The sequence below is a fragment of the Mycteria americana genome, chromosome 11, assembly GCF_035582795.1.
Source record: "Mycteria americana isolate JAX WOST 10 ecotype Jacksonville Zoo and Gardens chromosome 11, USCA_MyAme_1.0, whole genome shotgun sequence".
Lineage (NCBI taxonomy): Eukaryota > Metazoa > Chordata > Aves > Ciconiiformes > Ciconiidae > Mycteria > Mycteria americana.
Window position 1 is genome coordinate 13,876,893 of NC_134375.1, and position 15,887 is coordinate 13,892,779.

A 15,887-nucleotide genomic window follows, 5' to 3' on the forward strand; every position below is an offset into this window, starting at 1 on the left:
AACAGAATTTATTGTACTTACATGACTGCTTTTGGAAACCAATAATATTTTCGTTGCATATGATAAACTTCAGATTTCAGTCTGTGAGAACTGGGTGTGGTTCCTCAAACTGCCTGATCCAGAGCGCTGCCCGGGGGGTGGGATGTTCCCCCTGCCATTTTTAGGTACCTGGGAATTGCTGTACCCCTACAGTAAGCTACCCTCTTGTACCTGCTTTGCTGGCAGCAGATACCTACTGAGTGATCAATACCTATTACTTGATAGAAACGTGAGGTTTGGGGTTTGCTTATTTTCTGTTTTAGAAACACATGAAAAAATCAGAAAGCAGTATCTCTGGCAGCGTGGAGGAGAGGATGCTGCTGTCAGCGCCGCGTGCCTTGCTGTGGAAGCTGATAGCGTACCCTGCGTGAGCCGGGATCGCAGGATGCAAAAAGATACAGTTCTTGTGGCAAAGGGCCATGCGATGTTTTTCTGGGGAGCTGAAATTCTCCTAGCGAGTCATGGGGTGGGGATGTATCAGTGTGATCTCTTTCTGGGGTGCTTAGCTCAAAATTCAGACACCTGATTTATGGAAGTATTAGAAACTTTCAACTGTAATATGAAATACAGTTCACATGGAAAAATCAAGTTCAGACATCTCAGATTGGGTTCCTCAGAATTAGTGACTGCTTTCTTGATCTTAATATTTCTGTGCATTGATCCGTAGACTAATTTCAGAAGGAACCATTTGGTCTGGTCTATGTACTGCAGAACCTCAAATTTTGCCCAGCTACCCTTCCGCTGAAGAAAGAGGATGCTATGGAAGTGACGTGCACAAAATATAAAGGCCACAGTTGTCATACAACTTCAGAAAATTTACTGTAAAGCTTTTTTAGGAAAAAATAAAATAACAATGTCATACCCAGGCTAGTAGACCTTGGCAAACCGTTTATCATCTACCCAGTAACAAAGGTAGAAATAGAAGCTAGCAAATTGGTTCATACCATGTCATTACACCTGATGCATGTGAGTGCAGTGTCCTCACTGGTGGTTTTTTTGGGTGCTAGATCTTCCTCTTCAGACTTCTACAATGCTGTTATGCATATTGAGTACAGATCTAGTATGGAAAACAAACAAAAAGTAACAGGTTAGACATGGCTTTAATTAAATCAGTTATTGCACATGTTCAGGTTGTTGCTAGCACAGTGTATACAAGGCAAGCGCAATGCAAGCTGTTCTTGTAACAAATGCTTTGAACTACTGTACTTTGTGTATGATTGCACCTCATGTACTCTCTCTTCCTTTAAATTACTGTTTCTTGCAAATAAATGAATGCTGGAGATTGGTGAGAAGTAGGAACTACAAAATCAACTTACCTGTCAGCTCTGCTCCTGCTGGATTATGTAACTTCCAACACCTCATATACACACCTACATGTGATACATGTATGTACCCTTCTGTTGAGGGTTAAGTCATAGGGAAAAAGAGGAACATTAGAGGATCTGTCAACTTTGTATTTATTAAAAAGTGCATTAACAAGGAAGCCAGTTCTTAGGGATCATCACAGCATTCAATTTTACGTTTGTTCTTTTAACAGGTTAAACCTTGCACCTGGAAGACTAAACCTACAGTTCACCTGAGGCTGAACCAGAATTACTGAATTTAGGGGACTGAAGATGCTGCCGCTGTGGAAACAGCTGTTCCTGGTATCATTTGTTGGCTGTCTTGGAGGTAACAACGTACAATAATCTCTAACTTCCAGTTTAGAGCTACACATAAGTCTCGAGATTCCAGATTTGAACTGCCCTTGAGGAATAGAACCGTGGAGACTTTGAAATGCAAATGTCAACGTAGAGTTTAGAAGCCAAGCATGCAATCCATACCTTAAATAATACAAAATATTAACAGTGAATGAATTAAAATAACCTTTCTCCTCCAAAGTTTCTACATAGGTCTATGCTTTCAATGCAAGCAGAAGATATTTGCATACATTAAGGATGTTATTAGTAATGCATGCGTCATAGGTATGCTGATTTAATAGCTGCAATATGTGTTTTTCTTTAACTGGAAACTTTAAATTCTTGCTGTAACTGGGGATGATTGCTGCCGCTTTTGTCAGAGCTTTGTTTACTTTAGAATGGGTTTATTCATGAGGAGTAGCACTATGTTATTGCTGCACCGGTTCAGCAGTTTGCTTTTCCTGCTCCGCCAGACAATAACCCAGCTAATTCTCAGTGTTTGGAACTTGTGCTGCTTTTCAGGTCTTTTCTCTCTCCTGCCACATTAGCTCTTCTGAGTCATTTTTATTTACTTTATCGAGGTCAATGCTTATAGCAGCAGCAGAAGTCCCTCGCTTTTCTTGGTGATCTCTTTGTTCAGCATGTGTTCTCCTTGAGCATCCCTAGTAATGCCACAGTGCATGTGAGGGGGAGAAGAGGCCCCTGTTCTGTCCTCAGGGGTCGATTCTTGGTGATTTTGGTGCACGTTGGCATCTCCAGGGCTGCAAAGAGCAGGCACAGCTGATAGCGCCCAAATTGCCTACGTGCATCCTCTACAGAACAGTCAGCGCTACTTTGGGAAGGAGGGTAGTAAATACGCATGTACTTTAATTGAAACATGTAAATCAAATGGTTTATAGTCTGGGTCTGTTGTGAATAGATGTGTTTTCTTTGCAACGACTCTAACGCAGGGATGGATAGAGAGAGACCTTGATGCTGTGGCTGGCCTGTGCAATCACCCGGCTGTGATTACTTGCTGATACTGCAGCGTGTGCTGTGCAGGCTCTTCTCTCATCCCCCTTCCTCCTGTAACTGGTGCTTATGTTCTGGCTGCCTCAGGAGGATTGACTTTGGGCATGTGGTGCACAGAAACGTAACTGTGAGTAAGGTATATGGATTTAGCTTTATAAGGAGACTCAGAAGGCCGGGATTTGCTTTTGGCTTTGTCAAAAACTTTGAAGAAAGGGAAGCCACGTTGTTAAACCAGTCTGTGAAGTGAAAGATGCTAATATTGTCTCTATCAAACCCAAACGTTTTTCTACAGAAAAAGAAAGTCCCAAGAGACTTAAAAATATAAATTATTGTTCCTGCAGGACTACTTCATGGATCGCTTTCTGAAAGAGGTCTTAGGCATTTCGGACACTGAAACAATCATACAAGACTTGCACGGAATTATTGGTTGAAATAGAAGGGCTTTGCTGTTCTCTCCTTTAAACTGCGGGGAGCAAAGCTACCTTTTTAGTACTTCTTTTGAGTAGATACTGTCTTGCTGCTGGGTCCATGCTTTCCCTGTGTCAGTCTGGCCCATCCCGCTGCTGTGGCATAAGCCGTGCAATAAGTGTGACTCCCTTTGAGCCCGTGATTCCCAAAATAGCGAAGGAGAAGGCGGCAGGGAGCTGTTTCCCTACAGGAGGATTAGAGATAGTGTTTTGTGGCATTCCTCGATGCCGCTCTTGTACTTCCAGCTCTTTTCTTTTAGCAGCAAAGGTGTGTAGCAGCGGTGCTGCGCGAGGCTGGAGTGTGAAGTTGTGAGCATCCTGCGTTAGCTAGAAAGCGGAGCCATCCCAGCCAGGGCTGTGCCTCTCTTTTGGGCTGCATCTGGAAGTACCTGAAGTTGAAAATGTGTTTGCAGTCTTAAAATGGATTGAAGGATATAAGTCCACTCTCTGTAATGTCTACTGCTACATCTCTGTTATCATTGGGAAGTTACTTATAAGGCCACTTAGCCACTGCCACTTCTGAATTGGCAAAATTTGACATTATAAATGTCAGCAAAACAATTTGTTGTTGCAGAATGTATGTATCTGCTTCTGAATCTCTCATATGTAACTTTGGATTTCTGCTGACTGTTCAGTACAGCTGTTACTCAAAGGAGATATATTATTTGTTAATTTAAATATAGACTAAGCCAAACCATTTTTTTAAAAGTGATTAGTTGATGTAATGAAGGATACTGGGGGGGAGGAAACAAACAGGTAAAATCCAAATATTAAAAATCATTACCTACCTAAAGATTTTTTTCAAAGTATAGTCTTGCTGGTTTTGATCTGCTGGATATTGTTTTTGTTATATTTACATTGCAATACTTAACTAAAATGTATGAATAATTTTCATGCAGTAAATCACTTCTATTGGTGATTGGCATTATGCATGTTATTTCTAGTAGAATGAATGATATCATTATGTTCATGGTTATGTTAGTGTTAGATGAGTATTGATGCTAAAAAAAAAAAGGCTTGGTTTTTAATCTGTTAAAAATAATTTCTTTCTATAAGTTTTTTGGTTGATATACAGTAAGGAAGATAAGGACTATTAACTTCATCTTGATGTAGTTTGTAGTTACATTTGTACAATTTAATAGTTATCCTTTGAATCGTAACAAATATCTGAGATACAGGTATTATAAGAAGGGAAGGCTAAAAACCCCAATATTTCATTCATAGATAACATACAGTAAAATGTTCTTTTGAAAAACGACAATCACTTTACCCTTATTGAAGTTGTATCTTTTAAAATTGCAAGGCATGCAAATCTTCTGGCTTGATGTGTTGAATTTAAATATAATCTTTTTTTAAAATGGAAAAAACCTTTGAGATAATACGTGAGGTAACATTCAGACCCAGGAGGGTAGGCTAACTCTTAAATAACCCCGGGTTCTCCTAGTCTCCCAGGCACTGCTGATGTGTTATGAGCAGTAATACGGAGAAATCTGTAAACATCACCCATTGGAGAGTTGCAAACAAATATTTGGAGCGTCAGCTGCAACATCTGCACAGCTATTGGTGTGACACCCTCAAAGCTTTGCTCAGATCACTTTGACCTTGGTAGTGGTTCGTGTGGAGAAGTACATAACCTCCTTCTACAAGGATGAAAGTTGTTTTTTTTTTACCCTTCTGTTGAAGGACTTTTCTTATCCTTTAATCTTTCTTACATTTTTATTTCATGTCATCTCAGTTCTTTTGGGTCATATTTAAAAGCAACTTAGATGAAAGCAAGTTTTGTTTTTGCTGCCTATGAAGAAAGGTAGCCTTAAGGATTGAGGATGAATGGGAAGGTTTCTTATGTTAAACTGTATTAACACCAGGTCTACCAAATGAATTCCTGACAAAAATGTAGTAATGAATGTGTGGTTCTAAGCGAATGTAACTGCAGAAAGAGACACAGTATGAAAGGGATGATGTTAGCTGCAAATTCATCAAGTCACATCTCTCAAACAAAGTTCAATGTTTTCAATAACGAAGTTGGCATTGACTATCATTGAGTTTGCTAATAGAGAAGTGTTATTCAGCTAATTACTCTACTAGTAGAATACATAATTTCCAATGCCTATTGCAGTAACAAGGAAAATGTTGCTAATATTTTGAAGTGCAAATGGTTCTGGTCTTGTGTAAGACTGTCCTTTTCCTATGTTCATCCTGCTAGCCCTTCTTTGCATCTATTTCAGTTCATCTCCCTTCGATTAGGGTATGTCCCAAATGTCAGTTTAGTAGCCATGGGGAGTTGGTAGATTGGAGGACCAGCAATAAGTCAAGCAAAAAGCTGTTTTTTTCACATTGCTAAAAGCCAGATGGTTTGATGGAGCAGGACTGCTTGGAAGCCTTGAGCACCCATAATTGATATATATCCCTGACTTAACGTTGTTATATTGCTGTCATTGAGAATATTGCTTGGAGTTACGGTCAGCACTTGCAGAGGCAAGAGTTTGAGCCAGATGTAATTTTCTGAACAGCCTGAATTGAGCATTTCCAGCTGCCTAACCCATCTCACTCGAAACTTGGCGAAAGGTCTCAATCCTGACACACAGATCTTCTGCTCTTTGGAGACTGGGCATGTGTTTAATGCTAACATTACCTGTTTGCTTCAATTGCTTGAATATTATTAGTGGACCTTTGGAACAGTGTGCTTCTAAAATCCACTTGGGAATCCTGTAGTTGAATTTATTTCAGGATGGATTTTAGTAAGAGCACACTGTAAACATAAAACAAGTTGTTAAACAGTTTTGAGAATATTGCTTTTAACCTGTCGTTATAGATCAGCAGGTATTCTGACTCTCTATAGAAAACAATTTTTCTTATGCTCTGCTTGTAAGCAAAAAGTTCTTTTAAGACCTGTCTGCAGTTCAGTGTTATGAAATAACATCATAGCTACAGAAATGGAGATGCTGCAGATCTTGGCTTATAAATCTTGACATGCTGTGTCCTTACAGATTATGTATTTCAAAGTAGTTCCCTTATTGCACTGTCCTATATTGAATTGCTTTTTGTTTATCCTATGTGAATCTTCACAGTTCATCAAAGTGGGGATGCAAGAGTATCTAATGAAAAAAAACCAAAAAGGCCCTTGGGTTTTTGTTTATTGATGTATGCTTATATCTGTATGACTAATGATCCTGCAGTCTTTTTGTCCATTTACTTTGGGGAGCAAAAAGGTGATTACTTAGCATTAAATATAGAGAGAGTGAGTTTCAAAATGTCTGCCTTGTTAGGAAAGGAATTTCAAAACACGTACTTTAGAATTATTATGTTTCAATTACTCTGAAGAACAACTTCGAAGATAAAAATGAATAAAATATGCAAAACAGCATGAACAGTTAAAGTGCAAAACTAAGCCATGATGTGTGGTGAAGTCATGAATTCATTCTAGGTGTGTTACAACTTCTCCTGGCTCTTGTATAGACTTCCACCCCTCCAGTGTGACCCAGCTGATTTCACTTACTGGTTTGGTAAACTGGATAGCAGTTCCTTGGTTTCCAGAATGCGGGAGGGTAAGTGTGCTGCTGTGATACACTGCTATTGCAGTGACTGGTGAATATGGTGAACATGTAAGGTAAAAGAAGGTGAACACCTATCACTAGAGCATGTAAAGTGCTTCTCTGCAGTTTGCATGACAGCTGGCTTTTCTTACCGATCTCCCTAATTCTGGCTTCATTTTGCTGCTGCAGTTTATTGTGCTGCTCGGCTGGAGAGGAGGAATAAGCTCCGTGGGGAGCGCGGTCTCCGCCAGCCCCGGCTGGCACAAGTGCTGCATGTTTGCTCACCCAGCCTTTCACAGCAGCACCGCTGTGAGCACAGGCATCAGCTTCTTTTGCTTTCTCATAATTTTCTACTGTTTTCGGCTGCTTTATACTGCTAAAACTGACTGCTCTGTTCTCCCTGGAAAGTTATCTTTTTAAAGTTTCTCCTGAGAATTAAGAGGAAAAACAACTTTTGAAGGATGTTTGAAGGGGAAGAAAGCTGTGGATAAAGAGAGAAAGTTCAAAGAAATGAAACAAGGAGAACTGTGTGTGTAAATGCATAAAATTTTTGTTCTTCAGGAGATGAAAGGGCATATTTCAAACAACATGTCCAGGGCGAGACCTGTAGAATCCGCTTGGACTTTCTCTGCTAAGCTTCTAACTTGTTGCCACCACAAATAGTGTATCCTAACACTATCTTGACTGCACTTTAAATAGGGCAAAACAAAAAAATTACCATTAAACTTCTTCCTTCAGCCACTACAAGCCTTGGCCAAAAAAAAAAAACCAAATCCAACCAAACAAAAACAAAACAAAAAAACTTGCAAAAAACCAACTGAAAAACTATTTTAACATAGAGAAGCTACTTGGACATTGAAGCCTGGTTCCTATTCTGTCCCTTTACACTGAAATTTGCCAACGGGGAGGTTTTCCTTCTAATTCATTGTTTAATAGTCCATTTGAGTTTAAGACTAGATCATGTTATATGTATTTCTTTATGTCAATTCGGGTGTTTTCATTGTTTTCATTTTTTCATTTTGTTTTTTTCTCAGTCTAATACAGAAAAAACTCTATTAAACCCTCAGGCTCCGCAATGTCATGTATCAGATCCACAGAGCTCTCCTCTTTATTAGTATTAGGTTTAGGAGACTTTGGAAAGCATGATTCTTACTCTTTCTTTATTTTCCAAAGAGCATGAAAACAAACCTTCCATGTTCTTACTGATTTATTGTTGCTATCAAATCATGCCACGGGGAAAGTAGAAATATCCTTTTCAGAGGAAAAGCTTGGCTCTCCACACCTGGAATGCTATTTTATGAGGTGGTGGGTGACTTGCTCGGGCATGTGCAAAGGATCTCAGTCAGGTTCCTGTTTTGACCTTACACCTTCTGTCCCATATTGATTTGGGGAGGCAAAAAGGGGATCCTACTGAAAACAGTGTGATATGGGTCCACTTTTCAATACCATTGCACTTGCCCTGGATCCCGAATACCAGGATCCAGTAAGGTCAGTGAGATGAGTGAACAATATTCCTGTTCATTCTAGCATCCAGTATAATTGGAGACAGGCTTGAATTTTTGTCAAATCCTTACTAGCTAGCTGATCTGGAAAACCAGTGCATTGCTCCTGTACCGGGTTTACAGATGCACTAGTACATATGTTTTCCCATCAGTCTGGGGTATGTATTTTTTTTGGAGTGTTGCTGTAGGATCTGACTACAGCAATGAATGTGGTCTCAAACCATGCTACCTGGCATTTATGTGTGCAGTCTGTTTGTTTAAGAGCTCAGTCTCTCACCCAATATCCACGGGTCCTCCACTTGGTATGCGCTGTTTCCTTGCGGCTAAACATCTTTTGAAGGCACAAGAGTGCTTTTTTTTTTTTTTTTTTTTTTTTTTTTGGCTTCAGTGTTTCTTGAAAACAAGGGATGTACCAAACATCAACATGTTGTTGATTTAATGTAGATGAGGAAATAACTCGTGTTTTTGGTGAATTCTTGTATTGAAACTAATCCCATGTAGGAGTATATTTGCAGTCATAAATGTGTAATTCTTAGTGTAGGCTTCTTGGACATTGGCAGAATGCCAGCAATACCTTCCCCTGTGCAAAACAGATATAGCACATAGAAACTTGCAATAATTTTGATTTAATCTTCGGTGAGGAGTTTCTCTATGGGTGAGAATCCATTTGTAGAAAAAAAATAAATAGCTATCATCACTTACTACTATGACACTGCTCTTGTTAAAACTCAGTTTTCATTAAGAGTTACAGCATTCAGACAGAGCCAGCCTGTATCTTAATGCATAATGGTTTTGCATATTAATAGTAATATCCTTTTTGTACATTATACATGTATAGTCATAATGTTAAAATGCATCTATGCCAATAGTGACTGTCAGAATTGTTTAGCTTGGATTGCTTGTATATTGCTAACAAGATTCATTATACCAATAGAAAATTTTGTTTGCTTGTTGAATGAGTTACAAAATGAGGAACCAATCTTAGAGTTCTGCTTTTCTATGAATTGTTTGATGTCATGGGTGCTTCATACAGATCTGGTAACAGAAAACAAAATTGCTGCTGTAAATCTGAAAAGGCACCCATTGTAGATATCCCTTTGCACTTAAACCCAGCATACTATCAAGCCCTAACTACTCCTCTAGTATGGTGAAAAAGGAGACAGCAAACAGCCTGATATTTAAGCTCTGGGAGGCAAGAAATTTGCCCTGCTGCAGGCATCTTTTGCCTATGAACTGACAGACGGTGGTAGTTTACTGGAGACCCAGTTTCACCTTCTGCTGTGAACCAGTGTAAATCTTGCCTCCGCCTTCCTGCTGCAACTCTTGCTTTTAATACGACGATAGTCTTTTTGTACGCTTGTGCCTTAGCATTGCGAGCTTTTCTGTTTTCAGCCTACCAATGGAGCACACTCACTTTGAGAGAGGCTTTTTGGGGCTTATTTTCATACTTCATATTGCAATAAGAAGGTGAGCAGCAATGGAGAGCAATGCTAATCCGTTCACTTGGAATTAAGTGAGGGAATAAATATAGTCTCCTTCATCAGTATCCCCTGGTTTTTCTTTTTAGCTATATATTAACCTGGGGCGGTCCAAGTCAATGAAAAGACTGTCATTGACTTAATGGACTTTCTCCAAGTTCAGTGGATTTGCAGGAGTCTGTATTTCAATGGTGGGCATACTCTTACCAGTTACAATATTTAATTCCTTAACTGCGGAAAATGCTGTGATATTAAAACTTTTTGGAGAGACCTTAAATACTTCTGAAGAGTCTCCTCAGTTTCTGCTTCGTCTTCCAAGCTGAAGAAAACCTTCTCTTGAAAAGCAGCTACTTCTTGCTGCAGATACTGTCTAACCTTAAAGCTGAATCGTCACCTCCAGACAATTAATGCTTCATTTCGACAAGACAAATGCTGTCTTTATCTTCATTAATTAAACTCATCACAGATTTTATGATATTTGAATGGAGGAATTTTGGCTAGTGGCAATTCTAATTTTTACATAAAGTACCAAGAAGAAATTTTCAAGTGCTTTATCCTGCAATAAAATTATTATTGCAAATATTACTGAGCATGAAGGCTGTACACCTGTATTTATACAGTTGTTCTGCCTAGTGCAGTTTAAAGTATGGTAGAATATAGCAAGTAAGTCCAATATATTTTTTTGTAAAAAGTTATGGAGCTTGAGTGCATTTAATACTAACAGCTAACAGAATACTTACTCAAATCCACAGTCTAAATATTTATTTAATAAGAATGGTGATAACTTCCAGTGCCTTGGGACTTCTGTTTGCTGAGTTTCTTGGTAGGTTGATCACTGCTACCTGTTTAGGATATGGCTACTTGTTGTATGACTTCAGTCTCCTGTCTCCGAGAAGGTACCTTCTGAAGGTACATAGCTGTTCCTTAACCCGTAGCATGCCTGCCATGTGATGAGAGTAGGACAGGAGCCTCTCCACAGCTGCTTTTTGGGTTAGCATGGTCCAACATTGGCAACGCAGAGTGTTGGAAGAAACAAAGTCTTGGAAGTTGTTGCAGGGCAGCTGCTTCCACCCCAACGTCAGGCAGCCCTCCCCACCCCTCCCATCCCGAGGTGGTACGAGGGGGACAGTAGGAGCTGTGTCGAGGAGAGGCTGTGTCATCTGCTGTCTGCAAGCCGGGATCCCTCTTTCTTCTCTCCTAAAGCATCAGCTTATCTCTTCTTACCTGTCCCCTGGCAGCAGCTATTAAAAGTCATTCTTCTTTACTTGCCAGGCTGTTCCTACTGAAGAGATAAAAGCTTAGAGCTTGGCTGGTTTGCCTTTCTTCTGCTGGTTTGTGTAATGAAATGAAGATAAAGCTTTCACTCATTCCCTGAATAGCCATCCTATTGTTTCTTCTGCCTTTTGATAGCAAACTAGACAGAAGCATCCCAGGCTTGCTGTTCAGCCATCTTCATTGATTAAACTACCTTCTAAAGTATCTGTCGTTGGCTATTGCTGAAGAATAAATGATGACCAAGATGGATGAGTGATCTCGTCTAGTGTGATAATTCGCAGAGTCTTGGGTACAACCTTTAATCTTCTATTTCTTACCTACAAAATAGATCTGGTGGTGCTTGTTGCTTTATGAAGGCTGGAGATCTTAAGGTGAGTCATGCTATAGAAATACCATGGTGGGCAGGGGAAAACCGTTTTCTCTGCAAGCAGAAAGGTAAAAGACATTGGAGAGGGAGAACATAAGGGAAAAGGACTTTGGGAGAAGTTTGCTGTGCAGAACATAAGCTGTATCAGCTCCTTACTTGGGAAGCTCAGGACACTGCGGGGGGGGGGGGAAACCATATGAAAGTGGTTGTGAATGACAGTTGAAAAACAGGGGAGGTACACTGCAGTTGAAATCTAAAGCTGAATAATTTGGCAGATGTTCAGGAAAACAACAGAACTGAGAATAAATACTTTGTTTTGTATTTAAAAAAGCCTTCTAGAAGAAACTGTTCCGATTTTGTTGTTCTTAATGATGATGTTCAAAATGAATGCTTTAGATTTTTAATTTTTGGTAATATTAAATATGCTGCTGCTGGCCTCTTGGACAAAAGCTTGATTTTTGCCATAATTAGCCTTTCAGTTTCTTGTTTAATAACAAATGGGACAATATTAGCCTTTAACTTTTCCAATGCAGGATGTACATATCACTGATGAGATTTTGGGGATCTGTACTTATCGGGGATCAGAACACAATTTTCACACTTGGTTTTCAGTAAAAAAATAACACAAGGTTGTAAAGCAAAAGCTTAACCTCAATGATATTACTATACATGTTTGAAAACCTAAGCAAATAAAAGCTCATTTATATTCTTGTCTGATTAGCACAATCAGAACTTATTGATGCTAAAATGAACCAAATTTCCATAACTATAAACAGAATATTAAAATATAGCTGTTTAATGTAGCATGATGTCTTTTCCTTCTTGGATGGAACAAATAGTTAGGACTTTCTTGTTGACTTTTTAGGAGTCTTGTAACAAAGTCAAAAGCTTTTCAAACGCATGCCTTTTGGCAGGAATGTAGACCTTTTTCTAGACAAGTGCTGCATACTCTCTTGGAAGAGAAAGTAGAAGATGACACGTAGGTGAGTGTGTTTTGTGCGTGGTTATCCTTTACTCTTGCAAGTCAAGGGTCAGATGTTCAGGGACTGTGAACTCAGTAGAGAAACATTTGAACATAGAAAACACTTTATTTGAACCAGTCGCTGGGAGTATTTGTAGTATTTTAATCCAGCAGAGGGGAACAGAAAGCCTTAGTGAAGAAGGGGAGGTATGGAGTAACTTTCTGCAATGATACATGGTAAGGAACTCTGTATACTGAAGCCAACTGGATGTTTCTCTGCAGTATAAAGTGAGAAACCTGGAACAGCCTAATGCAGAGGGCGCAGGGCTGTGGGTTTTAAGGAGACCTGGGTTTGAATTGTGATGGCTGTGACCTTGTGCAGGTGACTTAGCAGTTTCCATTCAAATTGCCATGAAAAAGCATAATGACCCTTGCAAGGGTCTATGTAAAAAGAATCACAAAACGGAGACTTTCTGCATTGTTCTAAATACACATCAGGGTTTGTTCCCGTGTTGTAAGTGTCATTTTGTTAAGAAGTACCAAGTGTGAGTAATCAGTGGATTAGCATCACTTCTGTTTAGTAGAGGCAATGGAGTATGTCAGGAGCTTATTTTAGATAAGCAGAAAATTTTGCGACTCCTGTGCCACTCCTCCACCATCCCAGATTGGAGAGGCTCAAAATGCCACCTTGTCCCCGGTGAACTGCGAGTCACGTCTTGCACACAAGGCATATACTTTGCGAAATAATTCAGTGCATCTTCAGGTGCTCTGCAGCAAGAGGCAAAGGACTGCAAAGAAAAATGTAGTGTTCATTTGCCTTTGGCCGTTGTTGTGCAATGAGAACTTCAAAACGTTTTAAACCTGAATTAAAAACAGCTTAATTTGCATAGTTGAGGGTAATTAGTGTATATTTTATCCTGGTTCCTCATACAACTATTTATAACTCTGACAGCAATATAGAAAATCTCCAAACAGTTCAGTGTTAGATTCAGTTAAGTATCCTCCCATACTTCAGAGGTGGCAGATAAAGATACTGCTATTGGTAAACAACTGAATGGCAAATTTTATGGTATTGAAGATAATAGGCAAATTGTGACACTAACAGCCTTATTACCAGACACGGGATTTGATTCATATTGATGTGAATGTACCCCAACATAAATCTTGCAATGGTATGTTAAAGGAGCTTCAGATCTGCTCCTTGGTCACTTTTAGGAGGCCTTTGCATAGCTTGGAAGAGCTAAAGTGCAAATAAGAACCGGTCTTTTAAAGTTCTGCTGTATGCTCAAGAAATTTTTTAGCTAGTTCATTCCAGATTACTTTCTGGTCTTTATGTTGCCAGAGATCATCCATCGGTAGAGGCTTTATGAATTGGGTCTTTTAAGGTTTCATCACATTTCTCATTTTTAAGGTTCACTGTGTAGGGAGATCATATGGCATGTTATTTAATGAGTCAAGGCAGCTATGAGGATATGTAATGGAAGGAAATACATTTTCCCTACATTTTTCAAAATGTGAAGAAACATTTATCCTGTATCAACAGCTTAAAAATGGGACGGATTCATTCCTTCCTGTGATGTTTTGTGCTAGCTGGGAAGCAATTCCAGCAAGCTCTGATGAGAGACAGTGTTTTTTGAGATAAACTACTGACATTAATGGTGCCTTGACTTTTTGGGGAGAGGGGGCGGTGTGACAGTTCTTTCTGCCTCCAAAATTTATAAGAATTGCCTTTGATTGTAGCTGTGGAAAAAACTAAATCTAAATTTGCTTACTCGCCTATGCGAAACTATAGACTGTAGTTTAAAGAAAGAAAATTACATGGATCTGTTTTTTATATATATATTTTATATATAAAATCTAAAGATTCATCTCAAATTCTGGATCTACATCCATGGCTTAGATGCAGTGTGGGCATATTTCAGCTTTTACAAAGAGTTTATAAGTGAGTGACAGTAGTGAGCAACATATTGGAAAATATTACTTCTAAATCTTTTTAAAAAGTTTTTTGGATCTTAACTTGAATTATTGTATTCTGTAAATAGTATCTGAAGAGAAGCTGAAATTACATAAAAGCATAGAGTAAATGAGGGAGAAAAAGCAGTTGTTGCAGATCATAACCTTATCAGTTGGGGTGACAGTTTCAATTCCATTTGAGTTCCCTCCAGTTCTCATCCTTTTTATGTTGGATTAAGTAACAGTTTTATTCATCTTATTCCCACAGCAACTTTATATCTTTTTTTTTTTTGTAATGTAAATCTGCTTGTCTCTTACTATCTTACAAAGCCTGTGCATGAATAGCTTGTGAAGGAGGGGAGTATGGTGAGGAGAGAAAGCAGAGACTTTCTAGCATAGGAAATAAGGGAAAGAATATTTGGGGGGAGGGGGAGATTTATATAGAGAAATACAGATATTAAAAACCATCTTCTTTTTACCCAAAGCTATTTATTACATTGGTTTTAGTGCAGTTTTTTATGAAGACTAAAATATTCACGCTGTTTTAGTAGGTTGTCTGGGCAAAACTCTTTCAAAAAGTTGAAGGCCAACCTACATGCCCAGCCAAAAATACAGACGTAATGACCTGCAACATTATGGCTTATATAACTTAAGAAAAGTGCCACTTTCAGTGAAGACAAGTCTTCACTTGCTGTGATTTTGCTCCTCATGTAACTTGGAATCTCTTAAGAGAAAGCTGGGTGCAAGCAGAGGTTTAGCTGGGTGCTGTGCTGACCCCCGGCTTTGTGTCCAGCCCTTCCGCCTGTTGGTCCATGAGCAGTGGCCCACAGCTCCACAGCTGGGAATATCCTGACCTAGGGAGGGTCTTTGAATCCTCTATCACAGGGATGAGGCTCCAGGTCAGAGTGTAAAACCAGTTTGTACAAAAGGGTTCACATCCTCTGCTAGTTCCATCTGCTTGCCATTTTAAGGCATTAAATGAGGTTGAAAAAAAGCAGCTGTTGCTTCCTCTCTGTACACCTTTTTCTCATTAAATATGAGATTTCACTTGATTGGACTTGCTTAATATAATAGGTGTCTGAACTGAAGTGCAGTGGAAGATAGTTATATAAATTGATCTGAATCAAAATTTTTCTTCCATAGCTGTAACGGAGATATTTTAGCTGTCTGCTACCTCAGTCCTGATGCCTGCATCTTGCTGTGGACCAGAGATGCAACCCGGTTGCGGCAGTGCTAGTACTGACACTGAGAAATAAGGATCTTCTGGAGCTGCCGTTTTGTGGGCACCTTGTTGTTCACCTGCTTTTGGTTGTCCCCCACTGCCAGCTACTGCCAGAGTCCTGCTGAGAGCGGCTTTGCTACCAAACTCTCTGTATGCGTTCAAAGCTTATTTATCGTCAGTGGGTGAGGAATGGACTCTTCATTTATTAGCCCATTCATGTTTCATCCTCAGAATCCTTCTTGTTCATTTCTCTAATAGCTATCTACATTTTGGCAATAATTATTTTTTTACTTAAACATTAATTTTGCTAACTTAGATATTCTTTGGAGGGAAATAATTTGTTTGCTGAAATTATTTAGCACATGTAGTGTCTAGTTCTTACATTGTAAGGTTTTTTGAT

The 15,887-nt window shown here is 39.2% G+C and overlaps 1 protein-coding gene across 1 annotated transcript in view; it reads left to right on the forward strand.

Annotated features, from left to right (window-relative positions):
- Positions 1 to 10,483: 10,483 nt before the first annotated feature.
- Positions 10,484 to 15,887, forward strand: part of CNTN3 (contactin 3) — a 75,932-nt gene continuing 70,528 nt past the window's right edge. The window contains exon 1 of the mRNA XM_075513658.1: positions 10,484 to 10,532. Within this exon, the coding sequence (XP_075369773.1) occupies positions 10,484 to 10,532 (49 nt within the window). The remainder of the gene's footprint in view (positions 10,533 to 15,887) is intronic.